At 45.4% G+C, this 12,744-nt stretch overlaps 1 protein-coding gene across 3 annotated transcripts in view; it reads right to left on the bottom strand.

Moving 5' to 3' along the window:
* The window catches only part of obscnb (obscurin, cytoskeletal calmodulin and titin-interacting RhoGEF b), a 656,492-nt gene that overhangs the window by 217,682 nt on the left and 426,066 nt on the right, over positions 1–12,744 (bottom strand). For all 3 annotated transcript variants that reach the window (XM_085987453.1, XM_085987451.1, XM_085987452.1), the window contains 6 exons: positions 9,917–10,117; positions 7,638–7,717; positions 7,169–7,342; positions 6,037–6,196; positions 4,629–4,745; positions 2,749–2,913 (listed from right to left, as the gene is read on the bottom strand). In XM_085987453.1, the coding sequence (XP_085843579.1) occupies positions 2,749–2,913; positions 4,629–4,745; positions 6,037–6,196; positions 7,169–7,342; positions 7,638–7,717; positions 9,917–10,117 (897 nt within the window). The remainder of the gene's footprint in view (positions 1–2,748; positions 2,914–4,628; positions 4,746–6,036; positions 6,197–7,168; positions 7,343–7,637; positions 7,718–9,916; positions 10,118–12,744) is intronic.

Below are 12,744 nucleotides of genomic sequence, written 5' to 3'. Positions count from 1 at the left end.
TACCTCCAAATTCTCCTCCAAGTCACACAACATTCTGACTTGGAGGTATATTACCTGTTCCTTCATCATTACTGGGTCAAGAACCTTAAATTTCCTAACTAATACTATTATGGGCTGCACCATTGTCACAAGGATGCAACAGTTCAACAAGGAGGTCCATCGTCACCTTCTTAGGGAAACTAGAGATGGGCAATAAATGTAGCCATGCCAATGTAACCCACAACCCAAGAACAATTTAAAAAAAAACAATGCCACCATTTCCCTAGTGGTGAGTACCTAACTTTGGCAAAGTCATAAGACAGAGGTGACAGGTGGTAAGCTATTTCTCACAGAGGAAGAAACTAAAGGGCGAGTTACCCTGGTCCTCTTTTAATTCGTTTTCATTAACTGTTTAGTGAAGCACTGTCACACAGCAGGTCACCTGCCTCTCCTCTTATTAGAGAATAATGGCCTAGAAATTGGGTTGGGGCGCCAAAGTCGCCTGAGCGCAGGATTTAGCGCAGCGTTCGAGGCTTTAGCGATCGTCAGATATTCAGTTTCATTGCCCCTAGAGGGGGACGGGGCAAGGCTCGAGGCGCTCCGCGTCCCTCTTAGGGCGCTGAAACTGAATATCGCAGCGCAACGTGCCGCAGCGCCACACGCTGCGGTACTGCAGGCCTTCCTCCCATTGTTAAGGGGGAGGGGCCTGCAACAGCGCGATTCCCGCTCGCGAGTGCCGGCAAATGAGCCCGGCACCAAGGAGAAGTGCCGGGCTCTCGGGAAACAGCCGGCAATGCCACGGGGGGGGGGGGGGGGGGGCGGCAGGAGGCCGGGGATGGAGGTGCTGGCAGGCGGCCGCCCCGCACCTCCACCTTAACTTGCGCCGCTGCCGGCACAGCAAGGCCCCGTGAACTGGGCGCGGGTAGCGAACAGCGCAACTGCGGCGTTCGCTACCAAATATCGCGAACGGGGCGCAAATGGGGCGCTGCGCACACCGATTACGTCATCGGTGGCAGCGCAGCGCAAATGGCTAACGCCACCATTAGCGCCCCTGCTGAATATTGCGGGAGGCGCAGCCAGTGGCGCTACAGCCACTGACTGCCTCTTTAGGCGCTAACAGGTGGCGCTACTCACCCAATTTTTCCCCCAATGTGTTCAATATGTAAACTTATTACCAGCCCTGTTCAATGTATAAACTCATTAATGTTTCTGGGAGCACAGGATCGGTGAATTTACCCAGATATCCCAAGCGTGGTCTTACTGATACATTATAAATGGTAGATCACTTTCTTGGACTTATATTCTCTGTATCCCAAAATTGTATTTGTCTTTGGAAATGCACTCTGATAATACTTCAATATTTGGACAAACCCCGATTCTAACTCGTGGTGGGAATCGGGCGGGCGGTGGCCAAGGCAGGCAGCAATCCTTTCTGACCATTGGATTAAGTCCCGTGCCTCATCAGGGTACCATCTACCTTTTTTGGCCTCTTCTGACCCTGACTCCTCTTCCTGCAAGGTGGACCCGGCAGGAAAGCCACAACCACTTCCCTGTTCAGGCCCACAGTTAAAATAGCAATTGGGCTCCGATGACATTGTTGAAGCCTGATCCGCATATTTAAAGAAGTTTCCGATGGGTGTCCCTTTCACCTGCTCAAAAGAGTAGGTTAAAATCGTAGCCTGCGGGATCAGTCTGGGACATTGGCGGGTGTGTCCCACAGATGACTTGTCTTTAACTCCCCATCTGGCCTCCACTGAGTGAACAGGATTAAAATCGCCCTTTAGGAATTTCTGACTACCTTAAATTTATACTCAATTCAGTTACATACAAAATTATAGTTTAGCAAGAATGTCAAACTATTCGCAACATAAATACAAGAATGTAACTATATAAAAATATTGAAAATGCACAACCAATCTGACATAATCTTAACTATCCAAACATATATCCTTGACTAATGTATCCTAGTGGTTATGGGCGAACAACCCAGAGGTTGTGAGTACAAATCTCATGATAGCAGGCTGTGAAATTGAATTAAAAATATTTGGTAATGTGTGGGCTGGCACCAGGAAAATGATCATGAACTCTGCTGGGTTGTAGTAAAAACAGAACTGGGTCATTAATATCCTTTAGGCAGGGACCCACCACCCTTACCTGGTCTGATTTACATATGACTCCAGGTTCACAATACAGGAAACTTTGTGTTATCCGGAGGCTAAATGTCCGGCAAGTTCGAGCCACCAGCAAAAATCAGGAGCCGTTTTGTTAGGTTTTTTTTCTTCTCGTGGCTTTTTTTTCCAACAGTCAGGCTCTGCAAAGTCTCTGTAGCTTGGCAACAGCTTCAGAGAGACGCTTCCAAGGTATGGCCCGACTGTTTAGAAGCTGTTGCTAAGCAACAGTGTTTGTTGTCAGATACGGAGATGAAAAGCTCCGTATGCTTCAACATTAACGCTGGTGTGTCCGGCAGTTTTGAGGGAACGGCAACAGCTCGGTCCCGTCGGTGCCGGATAGCACAAAGTTTCCTGTATGTAGATTGACTCTTACTGCCCTCTGGGCATAGGAAAAGCAGTAGGCCATTCAGCCCCTCGAGCCTGATCCTAAGGGCAACTAGGGTTGGGCAATAAATACCATCACCCGTGTCACCCACATCCAAAGAATATAAAAAAATAATAGCTCAAAGGTTGTCATCGGTGTATGAATTTTGACACTGTACGAGATAAGTAGATGATTTTATTCAGTTAAGCAAAGGAAAGATACTTTGGAAAATACCTGTCTAATGGGGTCACCAAGAGATTCCAAAGTGCCTGGATAGTTCTCAATCATTGAAACATTTAAGTTGTTGTCTGCACGCTTGGGAAGGGCAGACACTACAGCATACGCTTCCTCTAACAGAGCACAGTTTTTATTGTTTCTTGCTTTGTTCCGAATTAGCTCCTGAAAAGGACACCAAAATTATTTGTTTTCTTCACAGCCTTATAAAGATATCAAACAAAACTGAAAAACATAGCTTGCAAGCTGGCTACTGTTGCTTTAGAAGGAGAAACCAGTGATCCACATTTAGATATTAGCCAGATCATTACAATGGTTACAGGTGAAATGGGGCATCATCATTAAACTGTCAGGCAAATTTGCATGGTAGCTTCAGGTTCCAATAATTCACATAGGGTACTACTTATCTGGATACACTGATGCACATTAAAAAATGGGTGACATTAATATCAAAATGTACAGCCATAATTACTAACAAAATTGTACATAAGATACAGTCCTCATGAATCTGCTACGGATTCAAGTCCAATTGAAAACTTGTAGCAATAAGCAATGTATTGTGTATTGTAGCACATACCACGACAGTAATTTACATATCAATGCTCAAACTGGGATGCTCCATCTTTGGTCTCCAAAAATTAGTCAAATTCAGCTTGGATTTAGGAACTCAATGCAAATTAGTTAAAATTGCAGATGATGCAAAACTGGGAGGGGCAGTGGAATCCAAGAAGGCAGACCAGAAATTACAGAATGAGCTAAACAGAATACATTAGTGGGACAAACAGATGAAATGTCAGGGGCATGCGTTCTGAAGAAACAGTAGAGAGACTTGGGCATTTGAGACTGGAAAGTATGAGAGGCGATCTTAAGAGAGATAAATAAGATAGTAAATGGTTTGGAAAAATGTTAAAATAAACAGTGAGAGTCGGAGAAAGGAACACAGGTTCAAACTAGTAAAGGAAACTTCAGGGCTAATATCATGAGGTTTTTCTTCATGCAGAGAGTGATCAGATGTAGCAATGGGGTGAGTGTAGGGTTGTTCTGCATGGATAAATTTTGATGGGCTGAATGGTCTTTCCTCATCGTATGTTGCGATAGCATCAGTATTGTCCATTCTTTCTTACTGGAGCAGCAGCAATGTGTAATTACCAGTGCCACACTGAGTACTAATTTATATCATTTGAATCTCTATAATTTGTAGTTTTAGTTTTGATCCACAACATCAAAACAATTCTTATCTCCATGCCAAATTTTTATAAAGTTCAAAATCTAAAATTATCAGATTTACTAAGATGCAAGTGATCAGAAGCTTTGGTTGTCTGTTGTCATCTGAATACTAATAATATTCACGGTGGCACAGTGGTTAGCACTGTTGCCTCACAGCGCCAGGGACCCGGGTTCAAGTCCGGCCTCGGGTGATTGTGTGGAGTTTGCACATTCTCCCCGTGTTTGCGTGGGTTTCCTCTGGGTGCTCCGGTTTCCTCCCACAGTCCAAAGATGTGCAGGTTAGGTTGATTGGCTATGATAAATTGACCCTTAGTGTTAGGGGGATTAAAATGTGTGGGGTTACGGGGATCGGGTGGGATATGTGTCGGTGCAGGCTCGATGGGCCGAAATGGCCTCTATCTGCACTGTGGGGTTTCTGTGATTCTGTGAATAGAAGCACTGATTTATGCTGACTGTGAGTTTTTCAGTGACCAAATACAAGCTCTCTGATTTCAAGATCTACATTACAAACAAAATCCACTGAATTAAAAAAAAAGTTCAACTATAATTATTAAGCATTCACTTGGATGATTGGGTAAGATGAGCAGCAAGACTACTGGCAATTTTTGATATTAATTGGAATTCCAAACAAGCCACTGAAAATCATTACTCACCTTGAGAACACTTTGGTATTTCAGGAGTCTATTGGGAGGTTTCTCCAAGTAAGCATGTATAGGCAACACTGGGGGCTCTGATGGGTCATGTGTTGATGACACTTCATCTGTGTATTTCTGGCAACAAAAGTATTAGTCACTCAGTTAGAAAACAAAGTTCATCTTTGAAGAGTACAATAAATGACAATATAATCACCTTCCTTCGACTAGCAATGATCAGATGGATAACCACCACAAAGTTGAATATCTCATCCCAAAGCCCAATGCACCCAAGCAGCCCATATAATCGTTTTCCAATAAAACCAGATTATCAGTTCAGGACTTTAAAAAAGTACTTTGCTTAATGTTGATCATAGCATGAATGCAGAATTCTCAAACTAGGGCCAAATTTAATTATTCGTGGATTTAACACAAATTTAGCCAACCTAGGTTGTGTCAGGTTAGGAATTTGGTTTGGAGCACATTTACAATGCATTCCTAAAAAGTCTTTAACGGCAATGCTTTCATTGCAGTGCATAACAATTTAAACAGTTCTAAAAGAATAGGCACCATTAAAAAGAAATATCTACTATATAATCCTCAAAGTGCAGCATATTTAGTTACATTTCGTCAGTGTTCTACTGTTAGGAATTGCCCTAGGAGTTGTTAGCAATTGGGATTGCCAGCAGAAATTGGCACTCATTGGGCAACCTTACTCAGGTTGACTTCTGCAGAAAATGAAACATTTACACTGGTGTAGTGGGTGCTTTAAAGTTAGGGTTGAAACACATTATTGGGATAGAGTAGAAGGTGCTTTACTTTGCATCTGGTATTATTTTACCTGGCTTAGGAGCGCTTGATGCAGACAGAGTGCCGAAGTGGAAATGTGGTCCAACCCTCTACTTTGTTAACTTGTTTTATATTTTAATTCCTGTTATAGACCCTTTGGGCAACACATGCCAATTTAAATTTGTACCAGAACTATTTTAATTGTATATATCTGTGCCACCATGATTTAGTATTCATAAGTGCAAACTCAATAGGCTATTGGATCACTGGAGTATTGGTTTTTTTCTTTTGCCTTCCACAGTTCCCTTAAAAAAGAAAATAGTCCTAATGTAAAACTACACCAAAAATTAGAAACTTAAATTAAAAAAAGCTGCAAACTATTCTCTAAGTAGAACTATTTGAATCTCATTGGTTACAATATTTATCTAATAAGCAGAAACAATACCATTATTCAATTGGGTTCACTCTTTGGATGAATAAATATGGAAGTGTATCCTCATTTATTCTCAATTTTACCAATAATTTTATTGATATTATATGACAGTTTCATCAAACAGCTAGTTTGATATTAATCTAAATGCTTTGGCAACATCAAACGCTCATGAGAGCTTTACTCACAGTTCCTTAAAATACTACTTACATTATAAAAGTCCTGGACAGTTGGGTTAGTGATATGAGATTCAGCCAGTACCCTGCCAACCAGGTACTGCATGTATTTATCAAATCCATCATTGTTCTTGATGAAACATAATGCAACATCATCATCTGTCTGACATTTTATAAGGTCGTTCAGGAAGGTGCTGAAACAGAGTAAAAAGTATTTCACTTATATAATGTTTGATTTAGTTTCTCAGCCCTTCCCTTAAGTTTCCGGGTTAGCCTTGTGTAATTTTTCTCTGCAGGCTTGCGGCGAGTTTCACACTTGCGCTTGGAACATCGCCATTGGAGAAGACGGACAACTGCTGATGCTGCAGAGGGTGGACGCCTGCAGCAGGTTACAGGGGTGAGCAGCAGGGGAGATTAATACAACTCTCTAGGCTCCAAAGTAGATTTGCAGATCCATTCTGTGAATGAGACAGTGCTAAGATGCATGTGGACTGAGCATGAGAAAGCCAGAGGGGTGGTGAGTAAATGAGGATGTACTTCCTTCCCAGTAGAGGCAGAGGTATAGGCGACCATTGGCTTTGGAGTCTTGGGATCCAGAACTACTGGGTACTTGACTGAAAAAAAGGATACTGAAGGAACATCACACCTACATGGAGGCTCTGAAGTCAGACTGAGGTAAGCATAGCGCCTGGCAGCTGGGACTCTGGCATATACAGGGTTTTCAGGATCTGATAGCTATCATTAGACCAGCCAGTCCACTGATCAGTGGACCCACAGTTCCAGGGTCCAGTGCAATGGTGATGGTCACAGTCGACCTGCAGGAAGTTGCTGCTTCTCAGGTCAGCAGCACAAGCCAGGCATCTAGCTTTTTCCCCTCAGACCATCATGCAAGTGGCATGTGGGAGGTGACACCAGGCTGCCCAGTCATTTCTGCCTTCTCAGCTGATGCTAGCAATAGGTATGGTATGCCTCTTTCATTACATTCTAAGTTAACCCTAGTGAATGGGGACGCAAGTTACAATTTTTCAGAACTTTTCTTTAATAATGCGTGGCTTCGTTAGATCAATTTTTTTAATAACATTCCATTATTTTCAAAGTAATTTCATAATTTAAGTTTAAAAGAATCTGTATTCAGTTATCTATATGCATACACCCGTATTACAAACCTGATGTGGAAATCGGTAATTTCATTAATGTTTCGGAAAATTGTTTGTTTGCTGTTTGCTACTGAGGGTGGTACGTGGGGGTTTGTTTCGGTATGTTTGACATAATGGTCGACAAAGAACTGTAAATCTCTTGTGAACTCTTTTTCAGTTGCAATCAGATCCTGCACAATGAGGCTGTAATCACATAAATCACAATGCAGTGTTAGATAAAAATTTCTAATCTGAATAATACAATTTATAGGTAGTTATCAGAAAATATTGATTCCATAAGTGTTGTGTAATTAAATAAATGTAAATAAGACCATTATGCCGCAATAAGCCAATCTTATCTCATGAAACAGTTAACCTGAAAAATCATTTTAAAAAAAATCAAAATGTATCGAGTGTCTGAGTTTCTTATTTTTAGAACAGAATAATGACAATTTTAATAGATGACAATAGAGTAGAAATGGGACTCGAGTCTACTCACTACAACTTTCTCCTGTACTCATCTTCTGATTCAATCTCCCCAGGGAATTCAGGGCTTTCCAGTGCGGCCTCGGCTGTGAACTATCACACAAGAGAAATGAACCCTGTTTAATTTACACAGTCAGCAGAAGATGCGTGCAGCAAACCAGCATTTAGTTTCTGTTTCATACTCGGTGCAAAGCGACTGTAGCGAGACTGAGAATTCAGCAAACGTCCAGTACGACTATAGATAAACAGTTCACCACCACCAAATATTCAACTGAATTTATCTTGTTCAAATTACTTGTCTACCTCACATCTGTGTATATTTAAGTGTGTATTGTTAATTATATCGTTCTCTTTCCTTTACGAGGGTAACTTTCCCCAACCGTATCCTTGTGCCTTGAAAATGCTGTGCAAAACATTGCTATTCTAGCAATTACAAAGCAACTTATACCTAATTAAATTGAAGTGCGGAGTGATTCTAAAGCAACCATCTAACAGAAGAATTTAAGTGGTATCATAAACTGCAAGAGTAAAACTAGAATGGTTTATAGTTGTTATCTGAATGCTGCACTAGATCAAAAACTTAAAATTTACTTCTTGATATCTATTGTTAATATCAATACATATTGTTTGCACTTCATGTTGGGATTTTATTCTACATTTTATCGTCAATATTTGTGCTGGCAGTGGCTGTTGGTACACAACTCAACATACCCTACGGGGGAAAAACTGGGTGAGTAGCGCCACCTGTTAGTGCCTAAAGAGGCAGTCAGTGGCTGTAGCGCCACTGGCTGCGTCTCCCACGATATTCAGCAGGGGCGCTAATGGTGGCGTTAGCCATTTGCGCTGCGCCGCCACCGATGACATCAGCGGTGTGCGCAGCGCCCCGTTCGCGATATTTGGTAGCGAACGCCGCAGTTGCGCCGTTCGCTACCCACGCCCGGTTCACGGGGCCTTGCTGTGCCGGCAGTGGCGCAAGTTAAGGTGGAGGTGCGGGGCGGCCGCCTTTTTCGGCGGCCGCCTGCCAGCACCTCCGTCCCCGGCCTCCTGACCCCCCCTCCGCGGCATTGCCGACTGTTTCCCGAGAGCCCGGCACTTCTCCTTGGTGCCGGGCTCGTTTGCCGGCACTCGCGAGCAGGGATCGCGCTGTTGCAGGCCCCTCCCCCTTAACAATGGGAGGAAGGCCTGCAGTACCGCAGCGTGTCGTGCCGCAGCGCCTGCGATATTCAGTTTCAGCGCCCTAAGAGGGACGCGGAGCGCCTCGAGCCTCGCCCCGTCTCCCTCTAGGGGCAATGAAACTGAATATCTGACGATCGCTAAAGCCTCGAACGCTGCGCTAAATCCTGCGCTCAGGCGACTTTGGCGCCCCAACCCAATTTCTAGGCCTACATCTTTGATGTGTGAGGAGGGTTGCACAAGAGTATTAGCAATTGTGGTGTCATTATTTTAGGTCTAGTGATAAATATAATTAATTACTAGGAAATTCTCTAGCAGAGGGTACAGTGTTCGCAAGAGCCCTGAAGCGGACGTCACACTTGGGGAGTCTGGACGATCTAAACTGCCGGATCTCATTTGAATAAATTTTCTCTGTCTCCCACCTGAACCCGGCTGGATCCACTACCTGTCCAGCGGGAACTGCCCCCGACAGTCAGTTGAGGGGCGGGGGGAGGAGGCCAAGGCTAGTGAGGCTTAAGGCATCCATTCAGGCCTGGAGAACTCCTGCTCCTCCTGGCACACAAGGAAACCTAAAAGAAAATGTTTCACTTACCTGTTGGACCTTTTTGTGCCGATGATACCAGACGATCCAACAGGTTTGGTCTGACAGGCAAGCTGTCACTGCTGCCCCCTTCAGGGCTCTGACTTAAATTGCACATTGGGTCCTGATCTGCATATTTAAAGTAGAAGCCCGCTTCTTTCCTGTGGTTGTCCGCTCGCCTGCTCTAAAGAGCATGTTAAGATCGGGACACGGTGGGAAGGCAATGGGATCAGAGTTGGTAAATGACCGGCCTCGTTTTAATTGCCTGCCGCCCGCCTTTCACCAAGCGGGGGCAGTTAAAATCAGGGCCTCTGTGTGTACTAAGCATGTAAAAATTCTAATTACAATAATTTTGCTAGGGTTGGGAAACAGGTGGTAAGCAAATGCTACACTGCACCCCTGACATTGCAAGGCCACTATTGTACATTTATCGACAACAATATCAAGGTTTATGTCTTTCTGTACAAAAGAAATTTACTTCGCAATGTTTCAGTGTATATGTGTACTTGACTATGCTTAACTGGAGTTGTGAAGTTTACCTTTAATCTTTTGTCCAGATAGGCAGGAGATACCCAACCCTGTCTAGCAGGCGTAGATTTAGTAGGCTTGGTCCTAACCAGCCATTTCAGTGGATGTGCAGAGTCGAGAACCTCCACAAATTGCCGCTCTTTAAGGTGAATGGACTCCTTCTCAGTTGGTAGTGGGTTGTAGTCTGCTGTAGCCATGTAAATGTCAAAAATCTGCCATGAGAAAAAGATGGAATTAAAGTATTTTTTTTTACTGCTATCCAATAAGATAAGCTGCTTTCTTTCCTTACAGCTTTTTCCTCTCTGCATTGCCACATACTGGGTACAGTAGCACAGGTGCCAGCCACTCTTCTGTCCCTCACCCAAGAGCTCATTTTTCATGAGCGAGCCTAAACAGTCTAAATGGCAAGCTATAAAACCTATAAAATTCTGTCAGGCCTGGACAGACTAGATGCAGGAAGGATGTTTCTGATGGCCAGGGAGTCCAGAACCAGGGGTCATAGTCTAAGGATAAGGGGTAAGCCATTTAGGACTGAAATGAGGAGGAATTTCTTCACCCAGAGTGGTGAACCTGTGGAATTCTCTACCACAGAGGGTGGTGGAGGCCAGTTCATTAAATATATTCAAGAAAGAGTTGGATATATTTCTTGAGGCTAAAGGGATCAAGGGATATGGGGAGAAGGCAGGGACAGGGTGCTGAATTTGGATGATCAGCCATGATCTCATTGAATGGCGGAGCAGGCTCGAAGGGCCGAATGGCCTACTCCTGCTCCTATCTTCTATGTTTCTATCTGGCTTTGGGAGGCATCACAGCCAAGCCGCTCACATGACATACGCATTCCAGTCTCTTGATAACAATTTATTTTTCTTCCCTCGCTAGTTGAAACCTGGTTAAAATCAACTAACCGAGAGTGGAAACAACAGATTAAACCTGGGACTCATCGGGCCCGATTTTGTGGATTGTGGGAAATGGTCGGGTTTCCCCGATGGGGTTCTGACACACAAAAAAATGTCAGCCAGCTCCACGCAATTTTCCCTCAAGTGGCCAATTAATTTCGAGCATGTGGACAGCCTTGCTAATTGTCCATTTCTAGTCAGAAAGCCCCACAGTATGATGTCATCATTCGTGGTGCTTTCAACGTCCATAGCAAGCACTGCATCCTCTGAAGGCTTCCAAACGAACCATACAGGATGGCAGAGGAGCCTGCAGCAGCTGTGGCCAGTGCCAGGCCCCGAGCTGCCTCCAAATTCGACGAAGCTTCACTGCAGGCATTATTGGATGGGGTTAGGGCCCACAGGGAGGTCCTCTTCCCTAGGTCAGGGAGGAAGAGGCCTCCCACTGAGACCAATGCTGCATGGATGCAGGTGTCAGCAGATGCCAACTCGCTGGGAGTCACCAGAAGAACCTTGGCATTACATCTCTAACTCCTTCTTTTACTCCCCCACAGTACCATCCAGAGCCCCTGTCCCCACTGTGGAGGAGGAAGAGGCTGTGCAGCCAGACTCCTCAGAGGAAGCTCCAACTTCTGAGGGCGCAGCGTCAGCAGAAGTAAGCGCACCCAGCACCAGCGCAGACACTCACACCTCGGTGGGACCTTCAGGACATAGAGTAGTGTTGTCACCTGGTGTTTCACAGCTCACAAGTGAGCGTCAGCAGATTCTGGAGACAGGGACAGCAGTGGAGAGTCCTCGTTGGAGGGCGCAGGACTCTGCCAGCTCAGCTCAGCTGCGCTGCATGTCGACCCTCTGCCTCTGGATCCATCCGCAAGAGAAGAGGTGATGGATCGCCATGCACAGGTGCAGGAGTCTCTGGCAGGTTTTGTCTCCAGGGTCGCTGCGAGTGTGGAGCGAATGGAGGAGTCCATAGCGACCATGAGCAGAGCCTTTGTGGAGTCATTGGCACATGAACGCATCACCATGGAAAGTTTGGCAACCTCCATGGAGGAGATAACTCGCCAGGGTACGGAAAACATGGTGAGTGCTCATAAGAGAATGACATCTCTTGAGGAGCGTTGGCCATCTATTGAACAGAGAAACCAGATCTTCATGGAAGTCCATCTGAGTAGGACTGCCAGTGCAGAAACGGGTCCCCATGGCCCCCTAAAGCGCAGCAAGGTGGTCTCAAGCCACTGCCAAGCGCTGGCCCCTTCTGGCCTGTGCAGCTTCAGGTGAGTGAGCAGCAGCCTGGTGCTCATCATGCTGTTCCTGGTTCTGCTGCTGCCGCCTCTGCTGCTGGAGATCCTGTAATGGCAAGAAGGGAAGGAAAAAAAGGCGTCCCATGCTTTTCGTAGATGCCTCCGCTGAGGAAGCGCTGAGTGAGGGTGGCAAGAGGGGCTTCCCAGGAGACCACATTGGAGAAGTGTGTGAGGCTCCAACCTTCCACAGCTGTGCCTAAGCCTTGAAGAAGTAGCCCCAAGCCTGCAGCAACAAGGTCCTTCAACATACAAGTGCTGTCCCTTTAAATCGCAGCTTTTCCGAATGACCTGCAGCTGAGAGCAAGCAAGCTGGGATGCTTCACACCAGGTTTCATCAGCGGGGTTCCCCGCAGGCGTGTTTGATGTGGGGAAAGCCCCAAAATCGCAACGGCCCCTGAAAGTCGACTTAAAACAAGGTAATAATTGCTCATTAGTGTTCCGACGGCCAGTCCCGCCAGCGGCAGGCGGGACTGAAGTGGGTCGCGGAGAAACGGCGGTCCGAAAGTCGGATGGGGCGGGGAATCAGGCGTGTGGGGTCGTGACCCCCTTTTTTGGCGATTTTCGGCCCCCGGCCGCCTGAAAAGCCGCCTGACGGCTGGCAGAAAATCGGGGCCATTGGGTCTGTTTAGCTCAGCTTCACATTAG

This window comes from Somniosus microcephalus, chromosome 5 (assembly GCF_052327205.1).
Source record: "Somniosus microcephalus isolate GS21.2 chromosome 5, FLI_Smic_1.0, whole genome shotgun sequence".
In the NCBI taxonomy this organism is placed as follows: Eukaryota; Metazoa; Chordata; class Chondrichthyes; order Squaliformes; family Somniosidae; genus Somniosus; species Somniosus microcephalus.
The sequence above is the reverse complement of the archived record's forward strand: the minus strand, read 5'-3'. Positions and strand labels throughout refer to the sequence as shown.